At 42.5% G+C, this 26,246-nt stretch overlaps 1 protein-coding gene across 4 annotated transcripts in view; it reads left to right on the forward strand.

Moving 5' to 3' along the window:
- SCUBE3 (signal peptide, CUB domain and EGF like domain containing 3) overlaps positions 1-26,246 on the forward strand; it is a 115,069-nt gene that overhangs the window by 27,028 nt on the left and 61,795 nt on the right. For all 4 annotated transcript variants that reach the window (XM_035123442.2, XM_035123441.2, XM_035123444.2 and 1 more), the window contains exons 3-4: positions 2,082-2,207; positions 19,159-19,293. In XM_035123442.2, coding sequence (XP_034979333.1) covers positions 2,082-2,207; positions 19,159-19,293 — 261 coding nt within the window. The remainder of the gene's footprint in view (positions 1-2,081; positions 2,208-19,158; positions 19,294-26,246) is intronic.

The raw sequence follows: 26,246 nt of genomic DNA on the forward strand, positions 1-26,246 counted from the left end.
AGAAAACACACACCATGAACCCCTCCCTTGTTCTCTTATAATGGCAATGGTGCCCACCTTGAAAGGTGCCGGAACTGAGTTCCAGCTGACAAAAATCCCTGCCTGTAATCTACCTCCCCATTGATGTGGAGGCCACTCTTGAACAACCATAAGCCCTGACCGCTGCAAATTGGCAGATATTGGGAGCTCTCGCACCAGCCAAGAAGTTCTTAAGCTGCAGCTGTGACTAGAAACAGGGTGGCCATCCCGCCGTGAGGCTCTAATTAAACTGCATCTGTCAGGAGGAGGAGTGAGAGGCGAGGAGAAGGAATGGAGTGAAAAGTAAGGAGGGACAGAGGACAGGGAAGAGAATGGCGGGAGTGACCAGGAGCCAAGGGCAGGCAAGGAAGGGATGGTGTGGTGAGGAGGGGGGAAAGAAGCAGAAGATAGTAGAACAGTCAAGGCAGAGGAGAATGTGGGGAAACTGAGAAGCTGCCCAATAAAGAACCTCAGGCAAGAAGGTGGTCAAGCTGGTGCTCCCTCTTACTCTGAGACAGCCCAAATAGAAGATGAATAGTCATCAGATGTTTCTGTGGAGCACCCCTTTCCAAATTTTAAAAACACTCATTTTAAAAACATTCTTAAAAAAACAACACCAACCTATTTTTTGCTTCTTCCTTATCCATGCAGTCCTTGCTTGCAGTTTTGACTTTTGTTGGGTGTCTGGTAGGCTTTCAGTCCTCAAAAAGGATTCTTCTTCATAAAAGGGGCCACTTCTCCCTCTGGGGTGCTGCCATAGCCAGAAAGTGATGGGACTCAGGAAACAGGAAGGGGACCACTTTCTGTTTCCTGGTAACTTGCTTGCATTGGCAGCACCCCAGAGGGAGAAGAGGCCCCCTTTTAAGGGTAAGAGTGTTTCTGAAGTCCTGGTTTTACGCTTTATTCCAGTGCTGCGGTGTGGAAGAAGGACCCACCCACTCCTCTGCTGATGGACAGAAGGGGGGGCTGTCTAAATGTGGGTGGGTTGTGGCTATCTGAGTCTCTCTGTGTGTTATACATGTGGTATGTGGGCCTATGTGAGTGTGATGCTCAGTGCAGCCCTTGGACTAAAAAGGTTAGCCACCCCTATCTTAAAATCATTGCAGATGTAGCTGCCTCTGCCCTTCACAGATATCCAGCCAAAACAGTCAGGGAATAATCTAATCATGTAGGACCTGAAATGGTCCCATTGCCCTCATAGACTTTCCTTACAGCGAAAAGGCTGCTACTAAGACTCATACTTACATGTTGACCGAAGGGCTGCAACTTGGGTTAAATATAATTATGGGATTTCCTCCCCAGCAAACAGATTTGGTTTTCATGAACAGTCTTTCTAAATCGTGATGAACGCATCTCCCGTCCCCCAAGTGCTGTCACGGTGTCATCTCATGTGACATTTTTTTCTGGTCCTTTCTTGCTGAAATCCTGAATCAAAGGAATGGCTAAATTACTCTGTCTGAGTTACTGGATTTTCCCCCTTTGTGGTTCCACCCATTATTTTAAATGAAGCAACTTGGCCCCCTCAGTGTTAGTGTTAGAGTTTTATCTCCAGTGAATGATCCAAGTATCAAGCCCATCTTGAAACAGAACTGAGAAAGCCAAACTCTGAGATCACATAATAAACAAGGGCTTGTTTGGGGTGCATCCCTTTATCAAGTTTCCAATAGTACTGCATGCATAAATTCCTGATTGGATAATCAAAAACTAAAGGCTATATTTCTGGGATTATGTTGCACAATGGTAGAGATGCATCTACCTTGCATTTAATATAGAAAACACAATTATGGTGGCTTTAACAATTGACCTGGTGCCAAAGTTTTGAGCCTGAGTGGCAGTTTCTGACAGGATACATAGTGGGTCATTTTGAACCATGTGACGTGAGCAATTTTGTTGTAAGCTACTTTGAGTTTATTGACGGCAAATACAATTGTTTGAACAATACTACTGATGGTCTAGTAAACTTATAAACTCTAGCTAAAGCCCTTCAATGATTTTCATGCATGTGCTCAGTGAAAAGTTGGTAATTCTACTAGGACCACTGATGTTCTCCATTCTGTGTACAGATGTTGATGAATGTGAGCGTGACGACAATGCTGGCTGTGTCCATGAATGTGTCAACATCCCAGGGAATTATCGATGTACCTGCTACGATGGCTTCCGCCTGGCACATGATGGCCATAACTGCCTTGGTAAGAGATTCACATATTGTCAAACTGTTTATATTCAAAACATATAAAAATAACAGTGTAAGATTTGCCGGATAGACTTCCTATTTCAGAAGCAGCCTGAAACAAGAGCCCTCAGAGGTATGAATATTTGCATTCTGGATCCAAAAGTTGAATTCTTTCTATGAATTGCTGAGTGCAACTTTTCTGACTCAATTACATTGGCAGGAAGGTGTCCTCCATAAATTCTTTTTTTCTTTTTCTTTTTCTTTTTTGTCTATCCCATCACTGTTATGTATTTGGTCATAGAGCTCTGCCTTGTTCAAAGCAGACAGAGGCAATGAGCTCTGAAATGTGCACTGTATCTGCTGAAGCATGCTTTCTTAGAATCCATTTGAAATATACTTGGAGTCGAGAGTGAATTTCATGCTCTTTATTCAGCTTGTAGTAGCAAAAGGAGAAGAAGAGAAGAATGGCTCTTTCCCCAAAACGTCTGCTTATATACATTATTTACACATTGGGCCTTGCGTGATTGGCTACTTCAGGGCTGCTCCTGCAGGCCAATCAGGTTGCTGATTCACTTCCACCTGGAGCTGGATTGGGTGGCTCCTGCGGACCAATCAGACTGCTGCATTCTGGATCCTATTGATCTAGGATTCAGCTCAGTACATAACACCATTATTTATTCTCTGCTCTTTTGCACTGTCTTACACAGGCATCCCCAAACTTCGGCCCTCCTGATGTTTTGGACTACAATTCCCATCTTCCCTAACCACTGGTCCAGTTAGCTAGGGATCATGGGAGTTGTAGGCCAAAACATCTGGAGGGCCGCAGTTTGGGGATGCCTGGTCTTACATATATCCATTGGAAAGATGAAAAGCATCTTGGCCCAGAACTACAGTTGAAATGCAGCAGTTTCCTATTTCTGCTGACTCTGCCATCACGTGGCATTGCATAAACACCCCAGCTGTGAAGTTTTGCCGCAGGGTAGATTGATTCTCTATCTCATAGAGAAATACAAACTTTTCTGAAGTGGCTTCTTCTGTCAGGGTGAAGATTAAAGATCTTTAACACTTTCCAGGGAGACAGAGATAAGGCAGCTGGATTTATTTTCCAAACAGCCTATGGAGAAAAATCATGTTGGTGAATAAAGCTTCTTTTGTCTATCATTTTGTTCCAGTGGAGAAAAGTAAGGGGTGGGGGAGAGATGGTAAAAGTTAATCTATGTTGAGTGAGTGCCTGTTATAAAAGCTTCTTCCTTTCCCTGCCTAAGTTACAGTACGTTAATATCTTTAAGGATATTGATCCCGGTTATACTTCCCCATGTAGGAAAAGATGCTCTGCTGGAGCCTGGGATTGCCTGCCACTTCTGCATCTTCTACCCCAGGCGTGAGAAAGAGAAAGTGCAGTGACTAGTACCCTTGAGCATTCAGCTTGAACCTTTGTGGGGTAAACTCTGGGAGCATCTCGGTCCCTAATTCAGACGCTCCTTCAGCTCTTGTTCTAGCAAGTCAGCAGGGCTACAGGTTTTCCTGAATGCCGTCAGAGGCAGCATTCCTAGAAATGTTGCCTGTCCGCAGCAAGTCTTGGCGAGCCCCTGGATTCTGCCAGCTGGCAAATGGATTGCCTGCCTGCCAGGGTGACTCACCGAGGCACTTGCACAGGGATGAACAAAATCATTAGACTTGCAGGCACAAATGATGAGAAGAATTTAATTAGGGGCTACAAAGTGCTTTCTTTTCCCTTTTGATTTCTGTGTTTTCAGGTGTCGTGCACCACTTTGGTTTGTACACTTCTGGAACACATTGTAAAACAACAAAGAGGAGTGTATGAAGCATCGGGTATGGAGAACCTTTGGCCCTCCAGAACTACTACTCACATCAGCCCAATGTTCAGAGGTGATAAGTGCTGTAGTTCAGCAACATCTGGAGGACCAAAGGTTTCTCACACCTGTCCTAGATAGAAAGCATATGCACTGCCACTGGGTCACAGTGGAAATGGAATGATTCAACTCCCCCTTCCCCAGATTATAATTATCAAAAGGGTTTCCATTCTGGGTATGCAATGTGTTACTCACCATATGTTGTTGTACTACAGCTCCCATCAACCTTAGCCAGCAAGGCCAGTAGTCAAGGATGATGGAAGTTGTTGTCCAGCAACATGTGGAGGGCACCACATTGAGAAACCTTAAAAAATCACAAGCTTGAAAATAAAGTTGTTAAAGCTAGTGCTATTTTTCTAGAAAAAGAGGTGCCAGAACTCACCATGTTCTCTTATAATAACAGTGGCACCCACCTGAGAGAGAACTGTCATTATATACATATAGGGTGAAGCAGTACCTTATCCCACAGGATCTAGAATGTCATTGGGTTGCAAAAGTAGCATAGCCAAATCTGAGTTTGTCTCAATATTGTCCTCCCCACATGCATGAGAATTTTTCTGAAAGGTGCAAAAGGTCTAGATTGCTGACATCACAAATCCACCTTCACACCTCTCATAGTAGCAAAAGTCTATACAGTATTGCTCTCATTGCTCATCTGTTAGGCCAAAGCTGCTTTTTAGCCCTCTGTAACCAAAAACCATTCACACACAGAAATGTAACTGTTCTGTCCTGGTTGCCACACAGTTACTAAGGCTTGAACTACAGTATTTCTTATTAAAGTTGATACATTCTTTGGCAAAGCTCATAATTTATATTTTCAATCCAACTGGGTTAAGAACACAATTTAACTTTTAAAAAGGATAGAATAGATTAAAGAGGTTTGATGCATGTTTTTAAAAGTATTATGTGTGATTATACCATAAGCACAAATGTCTCTAATAAACATTAACTTACTAGGTTGCCAAATATACAAGTTGGCCCTAGTGCTTCTGCATATTAGGGTTGCCATCTTACTAAAGCCACACTTAAAGATACAATATGCATTTTAATTGTGACACTTGTAGGAAAGATGGAATTTAAATGAGATGGGGAGGTATGAAAACAGACAGACAGACAGACCTCTAGACCTCTAGTGAATGCCAGGGTGTTTAGTCACTTGCTTTTCTGTCGGTGACTTATCTCTGCCCCCTTTACCCCCTCTCATTACCAAATGCTCTGTTTCCTTCTCTGAGATGGGTCTTGGCTTCCTTATGAAAATTTGGGCTGCGGGTGCATTCTGCAGCACTGTATCCTATTCCACAGTTGCCTGCTTTCTGCAGCTATATTGGAGTATTTTTCTGCAGGAACTGTTCTGTAAAACTTTGCTGTTAAAGCCCTGTATACTATTTTTGTTGTGTCTGGACATACGAGTTTAAGTAAAAACAGCAGCAACAGCTGGGATTCTTCAGAGTTATTTAAACACTGACATTTCATCAGTGAAATCCTGCCCCTCCCACCCTCACTGCCCCAGGGTCTCATGTTGAAAGATTGCAATCTCCAAGTTATATATTTCAAACACATTTTTGGGGGAAATTGCTGACAGGGGAGGTAGCTGGCTCTGAATTCTTACTCCCATGCAGTAAATCTGTGAGTGGAGAGCCGCTGATGGGATGATAGCAGTGCACAAGCCTTGAATGATTTTCTCCCCTTCTGCCTCTTGTCAATTTAAGGAACTTCCACACCAGGTATTTCTGCACATTTCCAGTGCCCAAAGAACTTTTTTGAGGAGGAGGAGGACACAATGATATGCTTGAGTTTTATCCCATTTTCCCTCTTCCTGGAATAATCTGATCAGTACTGATGTAAAAACTCCAAAGATGAGGCTGTTTCAAAATCGAACTATTCAGTGTTTGGAAGCAGTTTGTTTCTAAAGTGTTATGTGATGTTTCTGGAGGGTGATTCCTAATGCCACACCGCCTTGGTTCCTGCTTGGCATAGCTAGGCACACCTGAGCCATTTTATTTCTGGGAGCAGCTATGGGAAGGTTGTTGCTTTTGCTACAGAGATGGCAACCTTGCTCCATAAGGTATTTTATTTGTTTTTAGTATTGTCATGGAATTTGCATATCATCAGAAAACCTAGCCTGGAATTTATGAATGGCCCCTGTCTACCTTTCCTCACTTGGTTCTATAACATGAAAGCATTTGAAGGTCTGCTGCTCTTCCTTGTTTGATATAACTGCACTGATATTGGCATAACCTGGATGAGCTGTGTTCCCGTTTGATACTTTGCAGATTCTGCTGGCTTAATTGCCTACTAGCTTAGAACAACCTTGTTCCCACTAAGAACACAAAACCGGCCTTTTTTTTTTTTACTGCCATGTAAACAAAAAAGTTTGCTTATAGTCAGAAAATATAATAGAGGAGAGGTTTTCCCCTGATTTCGAGTACAGCTACTTACTGTGGCTGAGGTAGGAACAATGGGCAGAACTTAATATGAGAATCAAGAGCTGAGATTCCCAGTGCTTTGAGACTTCGTGACCAGAGGGAAGAGTTGGCGGAAGAAGACTGGAAGAAATTAAAAGTTTATTTAAAAAATAAATGTAAGATTGGAAACAATTAATATAAGATCTGGAAGTATATGGAGGTTGTAGAGGAGGATTGGTCGAGAATTTACAGATATCAAAATTCTAATATGTGTTATAATTATATTGTTGAGTTAGCATTAGATATAAATGTCAAGGTAAAATTGATTGGTATGGTAAGGAAGTAATAAGAGATATTATTTGACAGTGAAGTTAAGCAGAGAAGAATATGTTTATATAACCTATAAATAAGATTGGAAACAAGATGTAGAAAGTACAAAAGAGGATATACATTGTAACGCGGTTGGCAAGTACTGGAGGAAGTCAACAATGTAAGAACATATGATAGATAATTAGAGTCTTTTTCTTTTTTTTCTTTTCTTTTTTTCCCTTTTTCATTGCTGTTGTTTTGGTTTTCTATATTCTTTTTTGTATGCTTGTATTCATTTTCAGGTTTGTGTTTTTTGTGTTTTTTCCTTTTTGTATTTTTAAGCTTATAAAATAAAAAAATATTTCATTAAAAAAAAGAGAGATTCCCAGTGCTTTGCAGACTTTGTAATAATCTGCAGCTTCCCACAAGGATCATTTAACATCTTTAATATATCTAAATATCTAACATCAGTTGCCCCTGCTGCTGTGTGGGAGCTCACCTCTTTTTCCAATTAGCCCTGCTGTGGGCGGATGGGGGGGCAGGTTTTCCTCCCAGTGTAGAAGCCCCAGGATCCTGCTCTACTGACACAGGGTGAGCCCCACATCTGACCAAACAAATGAGTTAATAGCAAACATGATGAGAATCATAATATGGGGAGGAAGTGTGCAAATAAAGCCCAGGCCAAAACAAACCTTCAGCCTCACTTTGGAGAGCCTGAGCTCGCCTTGATCCGACAGTATGTATGAGCCACACTGTTGTCATTCATTTATAAAAACAAGAGATATCAGTGCTCAGGTTTGCTTGGAAATCACACCCCAACATGTTCGCCTTTCCCCACTCCCCACATCCAGATGCACGGGCATGGTGACTGTGGGGAATAATTGTTTATTTTACCGAGACAACTTAAATATCCTGCTATTCCAATGCACTTGCATTGTGCAGGGTGTCTTGCAGGAAATTAAAAACAATCCCATAAGAAATAAATTCCATAAGGAATAAAATCAACAGCATAAAAACAGAAACTAGCTTGGCAGATAAAAACAATTTTAAGCCAAGCATCATTCTACCAGATAAAAATCAAACTGCCAGAAAAGGAAAGTTTTAACCAGTCATTAAAAAACAATAAGAGGGGTGGGTGTCAACAAATCTCATGGGGTAAGGCGGATACGACCACTGAGAAGGCCTTTTTATTTTACTTTTTGGTTCTGTCCACTTGTGCCTCAGCTATGGCTGGGACATGGAGAAGAACCTCTGCAACAGATCCAAGCCATTTAGGGCAGGCATAGGCAAACTCAGCCCTCCAGATGTTTTGAGACTACAATTCCCATCATCCCTGACCACTGGTCCTGTTGGCTAGGGATGATGTAGTCCCAAAACATCTGGAGGGTTGAGTTTGCCTATGCCTGATTTAGGGTTTTAAAGGGAAGTAGGGTTGTTTTTATTGTTGTTCTGTGCTTCTTACTTGTCCAAGAGTTTCTTGTTCTTTATTGCATGTTCATTCTTATTCTCTTGCTACTCCATATACTGTACTTGAAATCATCTTCTGGAAGATTTGTGGGTCCGTCCCCCAACTCTGAATGTTCAAATCAGCCTTAAAAACATACCTCCCCCCATTGGTTTTTAAGATAGGTAATATAACTAACCATGTTTTATCCCCCTACAGACCCATGTGTGTGGGTTAACAGACAAATTAATCAGCCTATTCCTTGTGTTTAAAAGCATGGGGCTGAGGAGAGTTTAAATCCCATCTTAAGCAGTTTGATTGAAAGCATAGAAAGAAATTAGTGGTTAGGCCGATCACCCCCTTTCATTAACCCGTTTATCAAAGAAACATACTACAGACTGCTGCAGAATAGGTGTAATACAGGCATCCCCAAACTTCGGCCCTCCAGATTTTTTGGACTACAATTCCCATCATCCCTGACCACTGGTCCTGTTAGCTAGGGATCATGGGAGTTGTAGGCCAAAACATCTGGAGGGCCGCAGTTTGGGGATGCCTGGTGTAATATGACCCCATGGGTCATATTGCCAACTGACACAAAGCACAGTGCACATTCTCAGAGGCACTATTTCCCCACCGTTCAGACTATGTTATAAGAAAAACGGATAGTTAATCTCAGAAGATTCCAATGCATTATTTGATTTAGGGCTCATCTATGCCTCTGTTTGTCCGACCATTGCCCTCTGGGGAAACCTGCTGTTTACCTTTGAATCAGATCAAACAGCAAATTGCTGTTTGTTCCAATTCAGTAGTAAAGAGTGTGATTTCCAAGGGAAAGCTATGTGTCAAATGCAAGACTGCCTAGAAAGCTTGGGACCAGTGGAAAACTGCTCGGACTCATGCTTTCTAGGCACGGGACAAGTGGAAGTGTGAGTGAGCCTGTATTCTAGTTGTAAAAGCAAAGCTGGTGAATATGCATTCTCCATTAAGAGAGATTGATTCATTTCTGTAGTTTATGACAAGACCTAGAGCAGTGCCCAGACAAGATGCTAGAGTGGCTGGGAGCTTGTTTCTTTTGAGCAAGAGGTACCAGCTTCACAGGTTTCAGTGCTGGAACCTGGTGCTAAAAGCAGATTGCTGTGCTGAGTTTAAGAACAACAGCAGCAAACTGTGTTTCCCTGTATACAATCTCCTGTCCACTTACTCCCTTTGTATTCTTTAGGCTTGCTATGCCAGGTATTGCTTTGACCCACACATAAGAGTGGGCTTTTGATATCTTGTAAGTTTGAAAGAGAAGAAAGGGGGAAAGGATAATTCTGGAACTATCTTCAAGTGGGAGAAATGGGCAGGGCAGATCTAATTCCAATTAGTGTATGTGGGGAAATTGCTAGTGAGCTTATTATGTGAGGATTATTCATGCATAAGCTTTCCATTAAACACAATCCAGTGGATGTGTCGTTCAACCCTAAACTCTACAGTTAAAACATCTGGAAGTAGCCATGGGTGGGGCAATTCTCCTGCTTTCCTTTCCCATTATATGGTGAGTCCAAGAAAAGAAAGGGAGGAACAAAGAGAGGCTGAATGGAAGAATAAATATTAAGTCAGATTCATGTTGAATATGGTTTTTGGCAGAAGCGACAATGGGAACAGTTGTCAGTGCACCTGTGGTATCTCTCTCCCCCCCCCCCAGGCTCCATATGACACCTGCTTTCCAGTTGAACACTTGAAGGAGGAAGAACAGAAATATTGAATTGGTTCTTTCTTGGGAGGACAAGTGAAAGATTCACTCTTAGTCTTTTTGCATCTTGTGTGAGGACTGAAGCAGCAACACCACACATTTCGTCCCACAGCGAAATGCATGAGTGTGTACATATCACTATGGGTTGTTTATGTTTCCTTGGACATCTTATGCTGCATTATTATGAACTAATCCAGTAATTTTGGTTATTATTTTAAAGATGCTTTTATGGTAATGGTTAACGTGATTTGTGTTAGCCTAGTTTGTTTTATGTGGGTTTAATGTTTTAACACACCTTTGGATCAATATGATGATGGGTGGGTTTACAAATCAAAGGGAATCAATCGATCAATGTACAAATGGTTAAATGGCCACCGACTTGATAATGTCTTTAACATGGAATTTGGCAAATTCATGGAGGATAAGGTTATCAATAACTACCGTATTAGCTGCAATAGCTGTTGGAGGCACAGTGCCTCTTTGCACTCAGGTCCTGTTTATGTGCTTCTTGTTTGGCATTATGAGAACAGGATGCTGGACTAAATGGGCCTTTAGTCTGATCTGGCAGGGCTACTCCTATGTTCTTAGGTTCTATGAGACAGAAAGATGATGGAGTACAGAGGAAGAATTGATTCCATCAGGCTTTCCTCTCTGACATGTCATTCCACACACCATTTTCATAGTCCGGTTCACTGTACATCAATAAAAACCAAGTTTTTAGTATAAATAGCAATCCAATCACTAAAGGGGCACAAAAGTGTACAACAGTAATGTTCAAGGCAATGTTTTAAATGCAGCTTTTAGAAAACTGGTAGCTTCAGACTATACTGCTACCTTTTCTCGTGACAAACCTGGGTCATTTCCTTCTGGTTTCTGCCTCCAGCAGAGCTGGTTTATTAACAGTTGATTTCAGGGAAGCTGAGTAAGAACATTGACATTTAAAAACCAAGATCATTAATTTACTTGGTCTTGGCAAGAACATCACTTGGGACTAGTACAGTAGGAATTAAGTGGCTGGGCTACACTTCTTCTAGATATTTCTCACATCCATACACACTTTTCTTACAGTCATCCAATCAAACTTGTAAATCCATCTTCTGCTTCGTCTAACTTATCAGAGAGACATTAATTTCCTTAGCTTGAGGATCTCACCCTTCAAGCAGATGAGAGAAGAGAAATGTAACTGTGTTCTGTTTATGTTCTGAAAATGCAACATGGCCTAGTGCAGGCATCCCCAAACTGCAGCCCTCCAGATGTTTTGGCTTACAACTCTCATGATCCCTAGCTAACAGGACCAGTGATCGGGGAAGATGGGAATTGCAGTCTAAAACATCTGGAGGGCCGAAGTTTGGGGATGCCTGGCCTAGTGGTAAAGATATCAGTGACACATTTGGGAATAAATATATATTTGGAAGTATGTAAACAATGTCTTCCAATAGCTTAGAAGAGCAACATTTAGCTCATAGAACTCAATGGGACTTACATCTGCATAGAACACAAGCTTCTTTTCTCCTGCTCTGAAGGGTAGTACCTGAACCAGTGGATTCAAGTTACAAGAAAGGAGATTCCAACTAAACATCAGGAATAACTTTCTGACAGTAAGAGCTGTTTGACAGTGGAACGGATTTCCTCGGGAGTTGGGAAACTCTCCTTCCTTGGAGGTTTTAAAGCAGAGGTTGGCTGGCCATCTGTCATGAATGATTCAGTTGAGATTCCTCCATTGCAGGGGGTCAGACTAGATGACCCTCATGGTCCCTTTCCAACTCAACAATTCTATGATTCTATTAATTGCATAATAAAAGGTTGAATTATCATGCTGTTGACTGAGAAGGGGAAAGGAAAGACTAATTTAAGGTCAGTAGCTGGGAGAAGCATGAGCTGTTTAAACCCTATTTGTGTTTAAAATAGGGAAGCAGAAAATGACTAAATAAGGGGCCTGAAGCTGAGAGAAATGAAAGCCACTTTAACACACTCCAGACAGGAGGACCTATACTGATTGAAAGGCGCAGTCCTAAGCACCCTTTCTAGGGGTATGTTCCATTGAACCAAATGGGATTCACTTTGGAGTAAATGTATTAGGCTCTTGCCCCCGGCTTGTATGTTACAAGATTGTTGCAGGGGAAAAAACCCTGTATTAAGCGTTGAGTGGAACCATTGTTTTAATTCGTCTTCCAGATGATTGTGGAGGAGCTTTGCCCTAGCTGTACTAAAGACCCTATTGTGGAAATATCTACAGAACAGGCTGCGTTCTGTATTTGGCCGCCTTCCTATTCTGTAATATGGGAAAGAAAAATGTGTAGGTCTGAGAAGGGTATTACAGACTTGCCTCTTCCGAGACTTGTGGAAGTTTTTTTGGAACTTGGTTATTGCTAGAATAAATCCCATTATCATCCTTTTCTTTATCCCTAATAAGATTCCGAGTGACCTTTTGAACCAGAACAGGAATTTGAGCTGTTCTCCAAATCTAAGATGGGAATCTTTAGTCTTTTGCCTGCCTGTGTTGCCTTTAATAAAACAGGCATTAGGTCTGCCGTCTCACTTTAGCTACTGGTTTTAACCAGCATCTTGTCTTTCTTGGGTTGACTTCAGGGAAATTATGGTTTCTTTATCAGTAAGAGTTTTACAGACAGTTATTGGCATGCAAGGGACTTAATGTGCCTAAGATAAAAATCACATTATTGAGAAAACACAGGAGCACACATGATCACAAACACACAGTCCTTTCTGCCTTGTTGAAGCCATCGGACTTGATCTGGCTATGGCTTAATCTAGCTGGAAATATATATAGCTCCTTTGCACAAATGCATATGCAGGATGTATGTTTCTCTTGATCTTTTCTACCACAAACTGATTTTCCTTTATTTCCCTTAAGGTTGTCTCTATTGTATCCATGGACAGTTTTCTCCATTGAGCACTGATACTGGGATGGGATGGGGCACGGTTCTTTTTAGAACAAAAGCTGCAAATTGTGTGATCAGGAGAATATTGTCTAGGTTAAATATGAGCAGTGGGAGGCCCTTTTATTACCCAGATCAATTTTTTTCCCATTAACCATTGAAACAGCTTTCTAGCTAGCCTCTATTGTCCTAATCGTTTGGACAGGTACAACAACCCTGTGAGGAAGGATTGCTCTTTCTTCAGATTTACAGATGGGACGGTTGCCTGAGGCCTCCCAGGAATTCATGGCACGGGTGGGACTTGAATGCTTCTTGTTGGCAATTTGTGAGCTCAGTGCACCCTCTCTTTGTTTACAGCTCATTTAATTGTAACAAGATGGGACTTGAAATCAGGCATCCAGGTCCAAGTCTGTCTGCTTAAACCAGTTGCCTCTGTGCTAATCTTGCCACTGCTCGGAGAATAGTTCAGAAAGGGAAGTCCTATTTGGGCTTTCCCCTCTATGCAGCAATTTGTCTGAAGGGGGAGAGCTGGCTGGCCTCACACCCACCACCATATCCTGCACCACGCTTACCTCTGCCATCCTATCACTGCAGGGAATATCTGTAAAAAGGGATCCTGCTGTATGCCTACCAGTAATTAGGAGCTGCTGTCCATTGTGGGCCTTAAGCCAGTGTTTCTCAACCAGTGTGCCTCCAGATGTTTTGGGACTACAACTCCCATCATTCCTGACCACTGGTCTTGCTAGCTAGGGATGATGGGAGTTGTAGTCCCAAAACATCTGGAGGCACACTGGTTGAGAAACACTGCCTTAAGCAACCATTGAGGAAGAAACAGGAGTCAAGCTCAGTAGGCACTATTGCTGCTGTGTAGGCAAAATCCCTGGCAGTCTGGGAGACCTTTATCTTCCTTCCTGATCACAGAAGAGCCAATGGCCTTCTGTGGATTCTTTCCCCTGGCCTGAAGCTTGATGGCTCACCACAGAGGGTGGCAGCACACAAACCATGGGTCTCTGATTTTAGAGTTGGCAACTTCTGACGCAACCTCAGCTTGGATTATGAATCTTTCTTAGCCCCCCCAACTACTGATTACTTTGCTATGAGTTTATATGGACAGGTGAAAAGGATATTACTCATTCCCAGAATATTTGTCCATGCATAACTGCCACATTTTGTGGCGATTTCCCTTACTTTCTCAGTTGGTATGAATATATTTGGTTCTTTATGGATATTTTTGATGGTGGAATGGACTCTCTTGGGAGGTTGTGGACTCCCCTTCCTTGGAGGTTTTTAAGCAGAAGTTGGATGGTCGTCTGTCATGGATGCCTTAGTTGAGATTCCTGCTTTGCAGGGGGTTGAACTTGATGCTCTTGGGGTCCCTTCCAACTCTACAATTCTATGATTCTGTGTTCCAGAACCTGGAAGATCATGAGGCAAGACTCCAAAAAACACTGGTGCTATTTTAGAATATTATTATTTGACAAATCATTGAGGAGTTTCTTTTATTCTAAGCCATTTGCCACATTTCCCCCCTCCAAGAATTCTGGACACTATAGTTTATTAAGGGTTGCTGGAAATTGTAATTCTGTGAGTGGTAAACTACAGTGCCCAGAATTCCTGGAGGCAAATAATATGCTCCAAATGTGCTTTGAAAGAACACTGTGTTGAACAATTTGGTTAAGCAGTCATTAAAATGTTCATGTTTTGGGATAGAATCTTAATAGTTGGCAATGGTCTGCCAGACGCCATGCATGACAGTGCGTTTGACTTTTCTGTGCACATGAGCTAGTTTGTGTGTTTTAATTAGCTCCTTAGACATTTGTTCAGGTATCTGATCTGAAATTCCTTCTCTCTGCATGCTGTCATCGACCTGCTATTCTGACTTTACCGCAGTCCGCTCCATGGCCCCACTGCTGATGTCCGAAGGGCTCAACTTCCCACTTAACTGTTGGGCTTCAAACGCTCGAGTTCACAGGAGGTTTTCTTTGGCACTGGGCCTCTTGCCTTCTCTCTCTCTCTCTCTCTCTCTCTCTCTCTCTCTCTCTCTCTCTGTGTGTGTGTGTGTGTGTGTGTGTGTTGAGAAATGAGTTTGCTTGTATTTCTCTTCTGTACATTAGGTGAGGGATCCTGAGAGCAAGAAAATGCACCTTTCTCCTGCCCGAGGCACCAGCTTAGCACTCTACTTGGTCATCCATGATAACTTGAAGGAGAAGGTGTCTATTTCTAGCCACCAGTATTTCAAAAGATCAGACGTAAAGTGGCAGGCAGATACTGGATAAGCTTTCACAATAGGTTGAACCACGGCCGTGATTAGATCTACATGGAAACTCAGTTATTTTTGGTTATCCAAAAATTGAGCTGGAAACTCAGTTATTTTTGGTTCTCCAAAAAGCATTGGATTAGAGATTATTAGTCAAGAAGGAGACATTGGAGAAATGGCAGCTTACAGAAAATGGTAGTTTGTTGGACTGCAGGCAGCAGAAATGACAGCCAGGAAGAAGATGTACGGTACATTAGTCACACTTAATATTAGTAATATGTGAAGTTCTGGTCTTGAAAAGGACATAGGACAAGCAGGAAGTGGTGAGCAACAATAGTTACTGGGGGCAGGGGGGGATGTGAGACACACCATTAAAAAGTTTAAATAGTTAAGACATTACCTTAGATAAGAGATGAGTAAGAAGAAATGTGATTGAATGATATGAAGTTATAAGTAGCTTAGAAAATGTGGCCAGCAACTAGTTGTTAATGCTTTCATGTTACCCTGTTGCCAAATTCGTTCGCTGGATAGGTGGGTGTAGAGTAGACACAGCCAACCTGCTCAGAGGCTGCTCCTGAGGGATGATGCCATTCTGCCCTCTGGAGCCAGTGTGGTGTAGTGGTTAAAGAGCGGTAGACTCGTAATCTGGGGAACCGGGTTCGCGTCTCCGCTCCTCCACATGCAGCTGGGTGACCTTGGGTTGTCACACTTCTTTGAAGTCTTTCAGCCCCACCCACCTCACAGAGTGTTTGTTGTGGGGGAGGAGGGGAAAGGAGATTGTTAGCCGCTTTGAGACTCCTCAGGGTAGTGATAAAGCAGGATATCAAATCCAAACTCTTCTCCTCTGGAATACCTTTGTCAGAAACAATCCAGATCCTTATAATATAGACATTGGAAGCAGACCTCCTAGTGCAAAAAAAAACCAAACCCCAGCAATACCCAACAGAAAGAAGCCTTTAGGGCGGCTCCCACTTACTCTCCGAAAGCAATGCCTGCTGGTTCAGAAGAGGTTAGTGCAAGTTGTCATTTTAATGTTGACTGAGAGCAACACCAGTGCTGGGAGGGTGGTTCTGTGGCTCTGCTCCACAACACCAGCCATTCTTTCTTTAAAAAAAAATATTATTGAATTTTCAATTTTACAAACATAACAAACATTTTACATACCATTGAATATGCAGTGACCTCCCTCCCTCTCCTTCCTTGGTTACATTTTAATTATATTCTCTTCCTGCATATTTTACTAAAACCATTTTTGTCCTCCATTTTTACATCCCTCAAACAATAATGACACTGTTGAATTTATCTTAATGCTGCCAGTGTTTTCAACTGTGTACAGTTACGATACTTTCCATATAGTCACTAAATATTTTCCACTCTCCTTGCACAGATCCCCTTTCCTTTGTTCCCTTTAATGGCCCATCACCCAGGCAATCACCTCATCAGGAAACTGGCTTGGCTTATATTTTAACACTTGCTGGATCCAGCGGTTAGAAGGGTCTCAACATACAGGCTACTCCCCTCCCCCCACCCCAAACTTACAACACTATCTTTTAGCACCCTGGGCTCTGCCTGCCTAAAGTACTAGTGTAGGGAAGCACACAGCAGTATGTTTTAATCAGGCTAACAAGTCTTTAAAGCATTATGCCATGTTTACAGCTTTGTTTTATTAAATCAAAATAGACAAGTGGACAAGAGCTCACAAGAGTGGATTGGTTGTGTGAGGTTCCTTAAAATTAATGAGTTCTGAGCAGAGGCTTCTCTGCTCCAAATAACAAAACATCTGTTAAGTTCTGGGCCCTTAAAGAAGCCAGAAAGAATGGGAAAGCTGCTCTGCCCAAGATTTTGAAAGTCTTGTGTTGCTTAAGGTTCGTGCCTTCTCTCTCAGAAATAAACAACCCCTCCCCACAAAACCAACCCAACTTTTTTCTACTTTTCTTGTAAGTGAAGCCTGTGTCCTTCTAGGCAAAACTGCAGAAATGGTGGCTGTTTTTTTTTCTGGTGCTGTGCTGTGTCCTGAGTTGCTACCAAGCGATTTTTGGTAACCTTAACACCTTGGCCAGCACAACAGCTGCAAAGGTGCACCAGACCTAAGAAAACAACACTTGTAAAAGTGTTATCCTTTCCACTGACCAATCAGGGAAGTCCAGGATGTGTTTGAAAATAAGCCATAGAGCCAAAGAAGGGAATTGTGTGTCTGGCTTGGGCTGAGGTTAATTGCCAGAAGTGACACACACAGAGAGAATCTATTTGCACACAATGTAACCTCAGTGAACTTCATTTTTTCCATGTCACCAAATAAAATGAAACCTGTGCATTTTCTTTGTGTGTGTGTGTGTGTGTGCATGGGCATACCCAGGATCAAAGCTAGGGGGGGGCACACCAGCCACACACCCAGCCACGCCCCCAGCCACCCGATTGGCTAGCTTGCAATGACATGGCCAGGATCACCCCCAGGAGGCATGGTCAACGTCCACGCCCCCCAGAGGAAAGGGGGCCGTTTGCAAGGCAGCACACGGAGCCACCTGCGCTTGCACTCCTGCCTCGCCCGCTCCTTTAATGGCAGTGGTGACTAAAACAAGGCAGCAGCAGCTGCCTTCGTTGAATAAAACATGGACCTGGACCTGGGCTAACTTCAGCCCACACTCTTTCAAGTCACAGCGAGCACAGCACAGAAAGTGCTGCCCCACAATGCTCCACGGCACTTCACGGCATACATGCAAATGAAGTGCCGTGGAGCATTGTGGGGCAGCACTTTCTGTGCTGTGCTCGCTGTGACTTGAAAGAGTGTGGGCTGAAGTTAGCCCAGGTCCAGGTCCAGGTTTCCTTCAACGGAGGCAGCTTTGCTGCCGCTGCTGCCATTTCGCTTCAGCCAAGCAGGCTGAGGCGGAGCACAGCAGGCAGCGTCCCTGCCTGTCCTCTCCAGCTGCCCTGCTTCTAGGGGGAGCAGCTGCCCCATGCTGGGTACGCCCATGTGTGTGTGTGTGTGTGTGTGTGTGTGTGTGTGTGTGTGTGTGTTAAAGGGACAAGAGGGAACGTTAGACATGGAACTTAGTTTTACAGCAGGCTGCAGTTGTGGTCTAATCCTGGCACAGAGAGGTGCAAGTCAAATGGGCCATAGGGAGGAGACAGGCTGGAGATTAGGTACTGAATCAGGCAAACAGAAGCCATGGTCCAGAGACATAATCACACGTGGCCTGGTGGCAACATACTGGAGCAGCCAGGTGGGGCAAAGCAAGGGAGTCTAATGTGCTGCTTGGTTCAATGAGTTGCTCAATATGAGGAACTGGCTTCCATGGACAGGTTTTTATAAAGTCTGATGTGTCTCTGTTAGCTTGTGAGGTTAGCTGATTGGCTTCAGGCTATGGAGGCAGCTGAAAGTACTTAGCCCAGTAATGCAGCCTAGGGGGTGCCCTTGCCCCACAGACCTTTGGCTGGCTGGCTGAACAAAACACTGAAATGCAATGGGTAAACAATTACTCAGAAAATGAATTGCAGCAAGTAAACAATGGTGTCATGTGGATGAACAAAATAATGGCAGTTTTTTTGGGGGGACCGGGACCACTCCCGAGTCTCCACATTGTTTTTGCCCATTGAAACAGTGTTCTGTACGGTGTTTATTAATGCTGGTCAGTCACTATGATCAACACCAGAATTTGTAGGGAAGAAGGGTTTATAATGCATGGTGTGTCTATTGATAGAGGATAGGGCACCCAGTATTACATGAAAGTGTGCCTAAGAGTGGCGCTTACTTTTGCCCATGGGAAAGGTAAATGAATGTACTCAGGAAGAACACTGGATTTGGGTTTTATCCCGGTTTCTTTGTCCCTGGTGGTCCCAACCACTAAAGATCAAGGCATCTTCTATCTCCATCATCTCCATCCTCTATTCTGTTATTTAACTGTGCTAGAATGTTGGGTCAGTTTAATGGAATATTGGAAACTGCTTTTTATAAAGTGATATGTTTATATACTTTGATGTCTTTCTGCTGTATAAATAGTGTGATGTAAGCATCAGACTCTCATTCTCTCCTTTGCTTCCCAAAACAGATGTGGATGAGTGTGCAGAGGGGAATGGTGGCTGCCAGCAAACATGTGTCAACATGATGGGGAGCTACGAGTGCCACTGTCGTGATGGCTTTTTCCTGAGTGATAACCAGCATACCTGCATCCAGCGCCCAGAAGGTTGGTCATTAACGCCTATATTTCCTGCCAGGCATGTCACCCTCTGCCTCTATTGGATTTTAAGGTTACATAAAGAGATGGATAAACATCTGTCTGGGAAATATGAGATGTCAGATTTGAGTGTGTCTTATTATATTGTTGAGTACACTCTAGCTTACAAGTTGGGCCCTTTCCAATATCACTCCAAACAGTGATGGACTGATAGCATCAAACTGGAAGTCAAGGCCAAAAGGAGGCTGGGGTAGGCTAGCCACTCACACTGATTTTGCTTCTCTGTCTCGGATTAACAGCGATCATCATGGGGATGGTTCAGTCCCAGTCCCCATATGAACTGCAGGTTTTAATATACTGATTAAAAGCATTCGTCAACCACAAAACTTGGAAGTGCCCCGAGTTAACAGCTGATTGTAGTCTTGGTTGGAGAGCCCAGCTCTTTAGCTTAAGCTGCAGAATTCTCGAGACTCTCTGCACTTAATATATCACATGTTGTATTTTGTCTCTTGGATACAGATGTGCTAATAAAAACAAATGCATTTACAGCGTAATGTTAATAATTACTACTCAACCATTTACAATCAGGGCTATTTATATGAAGTGCCAACTTCTTTGGGATATGAGATGTCAGAAATCATGTGCATGTGTTTAAATGATTGTTTTAAAATCATTCACCCTACATTTACACTTCTCTAGCCACATTGGGCACTACAGTAGTGGTGATGCTGTGATGAATATGCGTTACGTTGGAAGCTGGCAGTGGGCAGTCAATTATACACTTGATTCATCTAATGTGAAGTTTGCACTGAACTACTGTATTTATCCCACATGATCAACATGGCAAATTGGTAGTTTGAACTGATACTCATACTATGCCCATCACAGTGATATCTAATCATTACCATGACATCATCCATAAGCTTTGTAGAAGAGTTATGATTTATTGTTTTTCCTTAAAGGAAAGAAGAAAGAACGGCTGAATTAGCAAAGTAGAAAAATTGCTAGGTCTCGTAGCTATACCTACGGTAGATTTACATAAATACCTAGATTTACATAAAGTTTTTGGAGTGTTCAAAGCATTTCACAGTTTTCTGTGAAATTTATATATCACTTGATGGTAAGAAACAAAATTCAATGCGGTTGCATCTTGTCATCCTCACAACCACCCTATAAGAAAGATCAGTAAGGGTGTTGCTCTCTTATTGAAGTTGGGGGAAACTGAGGCTGGGAGAAAGTGACTTCTATAAGGCTGCTTAATGAGTTCATGGAAGAGCTGAGATAAATATTAGGTGTCAAGGCTGACAGCTCTCAGAGGTGAGCCAAGAGCAGGAAACTTTGAGTTGAACCAGGGTGACAAAGCCAAGGGCCAGGGCCAGAGTTAGCACAGAAGCACACCAGAGCCAGGATGACCTTGCTGCTCATGCAAGATCCCAGCCCAAACGGGAAGTCTTCCTAACCTTTCTTGTTCAGGAGGGCCCAAAGCCCAGCCTGGGTGGATGAAGCCAGTCTAGAACAGGCTTCCTCAACCTCGGCCCTCCGGATATTTTGAGACTACAATTCCCATCATCCCTGACCACTGGTCCTGCTAGCTAGGGATCATGGGAATGGTAGGCCAAAAAATCTGGAGGGCCAAGGTTGAGGAAGCCTGGTCTAGAACCTGATAATACTTCACTGCCAGAAACAACTGCCAGCTGCAGTTCTGATAGTTAACTGCTTGGGGCAACTGCCTGCAGAACAAACAGTTCTCAGTTGTTAGCTCTGACAGCTCTCTGATATGTAGTTCAGTCTCATAGCCATTCTGCTAGATAAGCTCTATGCAAGCAGAGCAGAAGACTCCAACATCAGCTTTGTCAGGAACAGGCTCATCTGTGTTTGATGTTGACGGTCAGGCTTAGTTTTGTTGGAGACCATGTCAGTTGGAGAAGCTGCAGCAAAACCAGACAAGCTTTTTGATGCAAACATCAAAGACCTTTCAAAAGCCTGCGAAACTCTAATGCCAAGTAGAGGCAGCTAATGCATATCCCTAACAATTTACCGAAGTAAAAGAGGGAAATATCTTGCCACAACAACCCACAGGACTCGCCTTTTCTTGTCATTTCTTGTGTCTTGGTTTTACCACCTCATCCTTGGCATTTATTTTCAGTTGCTTGGAATAACCTCTAAGAAAAGCTAAAAAGCCAAGAAAGAAAGAGTTCTTGTTTTTGCCATGAAATTTGCAGTCTCCAGCTGGCAAAGGATTCTGTTTTGATTTGTCTGTCCCCCCCAATCCCTGCTTTAGCCACAATAGTTTATTTCTTTGGAGTTTCTGTGCACCTGGCACAATTCAAAATGGTCTGAATTGATTGAACCATGATCTCCTGCATTGTAATCCTAGATCTGACTCCCGCTTCCTAATGATTAGAGTGGGATGGGGGACCTGTGGCCCACCAGATGTTGCTGTTGTTGGACTCCAATTCTCATCAGCCCCCAGCTAGTGTTGCCAGTGGTCAGGGATTGTGGGAGTTGCAACCCAACAACATCTGGAGTGCCACAAGTTCCCAGCACTTGGATTGTTTTGGTTTTTTTAAAATTACTTTCTTGCTAATTATTGACAATTCTTTTCTGCCTTGCGCAGGCAAGGGATAGCGAGAGTGCTTTTGTTCATGTGACGAGCTGATTTCATTTACATATGTAATTTCTAATACAACATAATTGCCCTTTGAGCATATGTATTTGTTATCTTCTGGGCAAGATAACAAGGCCAGCAAGGTTGTGATCCATAAGAAGCAAACAAAAAAATTCCTTCAGTAGCACCTTAAAGACCAACTAAGTTTTTATTTTGGTATGAGCTTTCGTGTGCATGCACACTTCTTCAGATACACTTCGACCCAGACCAACACGGCTACCTACCTGTAACAAGAAGCAAACAGTAATCCTCAACTCTTGCAGTAGAGCAGGGGTCAGCAAACTTTTTCAGCAGGGGGCTGGTCCACTGTCCCTCAGACCTTGTGGGGGGCCAGACTATATTTTGGAAAAAAATATGAATGAATTCCTATGCCCCACAAATAACCCAGAGATGCATTTTAAATAAAAGGACACATTCAACTCATGTATAAACACCAGACAGGCCCCACAAATAACTCAGAGATGCATTTTAAATAAAAGGACACATTTTACTCAAGTAAAAACATGCTGATTCCTGGACCATCCGTGGGCCAGATTTAGAAGGTGATTGGGCCGCATCTGGCCCCCGGGCCTTAGTTTGGGGACCCCTGCAGTAGAGTAAGGAGAGGAATTTCCTCTCAAATGGAATGCATGAATAGTACTGTATCAGGCTCTGGTAGAAGAAATTGTCCTCATGGGGAAATGATCTAATTAAAAGGGAGAGAACCTTCCATACGATTCATATGATTCAAAGATACAAACCTATCATAGGTTCATGGAAGACGATGGTTTGCCATAATGTGCAAATGAGGTCAGTGACTCGCTTCAATTTCCTCTTTATTTTATTTTTGGACTCTCTCAAGCTCAGTCCTTCTTTATCCTCTTCCTCTGGGTAATTTGACTGTTCTTTGTCCTACAATATTTCTGATGGTATCCTCACAAAATCCAGCATCTGTTCCCTCCGTCTTTCAAATTTTCATATAGCTACTTCTGTTTACATGTCTGATCATTGTCTTAAACTCAAACGATAGAAGTATAGTGTTTCTCACTTTTATTTCTTCCTTGTCTCTCAGTTATCAGCTGTCCAGTACGGGCATTGCCTTTAATGCTTCTCTTTCTTTCTCAGCTCACAATACTGTTTGCAAGATTCCCCCCTTTAATACTTCTCAGATTTGTCCTCTTACCTACTGATTCTACCATAACCCCTTTTCAGACTCTCATTCTGTCTTGTGTTTATTAATTGTTGGTGAGTAAGTAATGTTTTGCTTACTTGTCTTCCTGCCTCTCAGCTACCGTGCTTTGAGAATAATTCTTTTGCTTATTTATTTTTTGCAGTTGCATCATGGTATATAACCATACACTTCTTTTTTCTGGCTTTCTTTATTGTTCTTTATACAGTTTAAACTTCTTCTAACCTTTAAATCTCTTTGTGATCTTGCCCCATACCTGTTCTGTTCCTCGGTTCCTCCATTTATCAAATACTAATCATTTTGCTAAACTTCCACACCCCTCTGCTGTTTCCCATCTGTGCCATTCGTTATGCATACGGTAGCATTTTCTGCCTTTGATATTCAGCTGTCCTCCACATTGTCCTGCTTTAAGAAAAAGATTTCTCTCTCTTTTATTTCCTTCTTGAAGATCCCTCTGATTTTTTTTAAAAGAATCACTTTTATCAATTAATTACTGAAGAGGTGTTATCGTGTTGCTGTAATTCTTTTGCTTCACACACAGCACATGCAATCCCCACCCCCCACCCTCTACATTTCCTTGGCTTTTGCCTCGTATGTGAGCTCATGGGCAGATCAATAAATCACAACAAATGGCATTTTCTGATTCTCAGGTTATGATGAGTTCTATCACATTAAGCAGATATGCCTGTTTTTATTCTACTGTCCTGCTCCCTGTGAGACCAAAGAGAAAAGCAGGAGGAACTGGAGAAAAGCAGTGGAGAAACTGGCTGGAATTACTGGAGACTGAAGGGATAGGCTGACTCAGGCACCCATTCTCAGAGTCTCCCTTCCCTTATAAGTTAGTTGTTTTCTAAATTATTTATTTTTTGTCAGAATGGTTATTGACATAGCACATAAAGTTGCAGTAAGAATGATAAGTGTAATATATAAAAATAGAAAAATAAAATGAGAATACAAAGGGGAGTGGAAAACCAGGAAACAATTGAGAGTGCAAAGCTGCATACAATTGTCACATATAAGAAGAAAAAGATGAGTCGATTTAGTTCTCAATAAAGCCTCTCCACTTATTTATCTGTAAAGCAGGAGGTTTAGTGGGCTGTGCAGATAAGTTAACATAGGAGAAAAACTTATACCAATAAAAATAAAAGTTGTCTATTTTTGATGAACCATTAAGGGCTCTCCGCTTGTATGTCAGGTGTTCTGAAGTGCAATGTCCCATACTTTTGCTAGCCGCCTCTGTTGGGAAGCAGGTGAGTCGGATTTCCAGTGGGAAACCACTGGCATTTTGGCTGCGGCAAGAAGCATAAACAGAGATTTATGCATAGTGGATGAATTGGTACCACACTACAAGGATAGGAACACTAGGAGGTGATGGTGGAAATAGTGTCAAAAATTGGGGTCCAGAAACTCTGAACTATGCAGCAATTCCACCACATATGAAGCAATGGTCCAATGTTTCCACAACCCCACCAACAAAAATTAGAGTAACCTTTGCTAATTCTGGATAGGCAGAGTAGAGTCCAATGCCATCTTAACACTGTTTTCAGCGTAATGCCATCTTAACACTGTTTTCAGCGTGACTTCCTGTATTCTTACAGAAATCATTTTAAGTGGGGGGTTTGGACCACATCTTACCACAGTTGTTCCTCTATTGTGAAACCCAGCTCACTCTCCCATACTAATCATAGTCCCTGAAAAGAGCCTGATTCCATGCTAAGTAAAATTCTATATACAGTGGTACCTCTAGTTGCGGACTTTCAGCTTACGAATGCAGCAAACCCGGAAGTGTTTACTTCTGGGTTCACCATGCGCAGAAGCGATCTGCGTGCTTTGCACATGCACAAAAGCGATCTGCGCACTTCGCACATGCGCAGACGCGCTTGATCGCGCCACACACATGTGTGGAAGAGGCGCTCTAGTTGCGGACTTTTCGGGGTGCGAGCAGCATCCCGGAACGGATTAAGTCCACAACTAGAGGTACCACTGTATATTGGAAGCCATGCTCTTATTACTTGAGGTAGCATTAAGACAAAGTGATTCATAGAGTGTCAGGGAGTAGTGACCTTCTCCTTTGCTCAGCAAGAGCCAGGCAGGGTATTGTTTAATTTTTCCTTTAATGAAGTTGCTGAAATAGGACAACCATTAGGCAGAATATATTTGATCCTATATATTCCCTTTAGTTTCCAACATCAATACTGGAGGTATTTGTCATTAAAACAGAATGCTGGATGGTCCAGAACGGGTGTTAATGTTTTAAAATAACATTATAGCATTATTGTGTTATAGCACTATACTCTTTCTTTCTTTCTTTCTTTCTTTCTTTCTCTCTCTCTTTCTCTCTTTCTTTCTTTCTCTCTCTCTCTCTCTCTCTCTCTCTCTCTCTCTCTCTCTCTCTCTCTCTTTCTTTCTTCCTTTCTTCCTTTCTTTCTTTTGAAGTGTACCGGTATTAGTGCTAATTAAAAGATTATGTGAGAGGAAAACCTGGTTCATAATATGGCGTCCACTGCAAAGGGTTATACTGTAATGAATGTTTGTTGAGCTATGATAGGTTTAATTTCTCAGTATGTCATTGCCTTTGTCAAAAACCGCATGACTTTAAAAAGAGTAATGCTAAAGGCTTGGAGATTGTTCTGTTTTGAAAAAGCCAGACTTTCTACCATTGGAGAGATGGGATAACCAGAGGATGAGAATGCTCAGATGATGAAGTTGTGTAGATGCCCTGTAAAAAGTGAATCCACAAAGCATGGCAGTTCCACCTAATGTGGAAGCACCCTTTGTTTTACTACATTCAGGATGGGAAAGAATGTGTCCAGCTGATCATTTAAATCTTAAATCTTCCACTGGTAGTTGCTGATATAACAGTATTGTTGTTTCAGCTCCCATTCAGATATCTAGAGTCAGCCAGTTTCTGTTGAACTTTCTATGGACCTTACATGAAATTATAAGCCTTTGACCTCCTATAGACTTCATCTCCAAATCTTACGAGCAGTCAGTGTTTGCTACCCTCTCTTGGAACTCAGGTATGTCTGGCTAGGCTCTGGTGAACTTAGTCTAGTAGCAAGCCATTGCCTTAACTATTTGTCCCAGGAGGCAGTTCTGCTGCTCAATTTTGCAGTGCTGGAGCTG

This window comes from Zootoca vivipara, chromosome 7 (assembly GCF_963506605.1).
Source record: "Zootoca vivipara chromosome 7, rZooViv1.1, whole genome shotgun sequence".
NCBI lineage: Eukaryota > Metazoa > Chordata > Lepidosauria > Squamata > Lacertidae > Zootoca > Zootoca vivipara.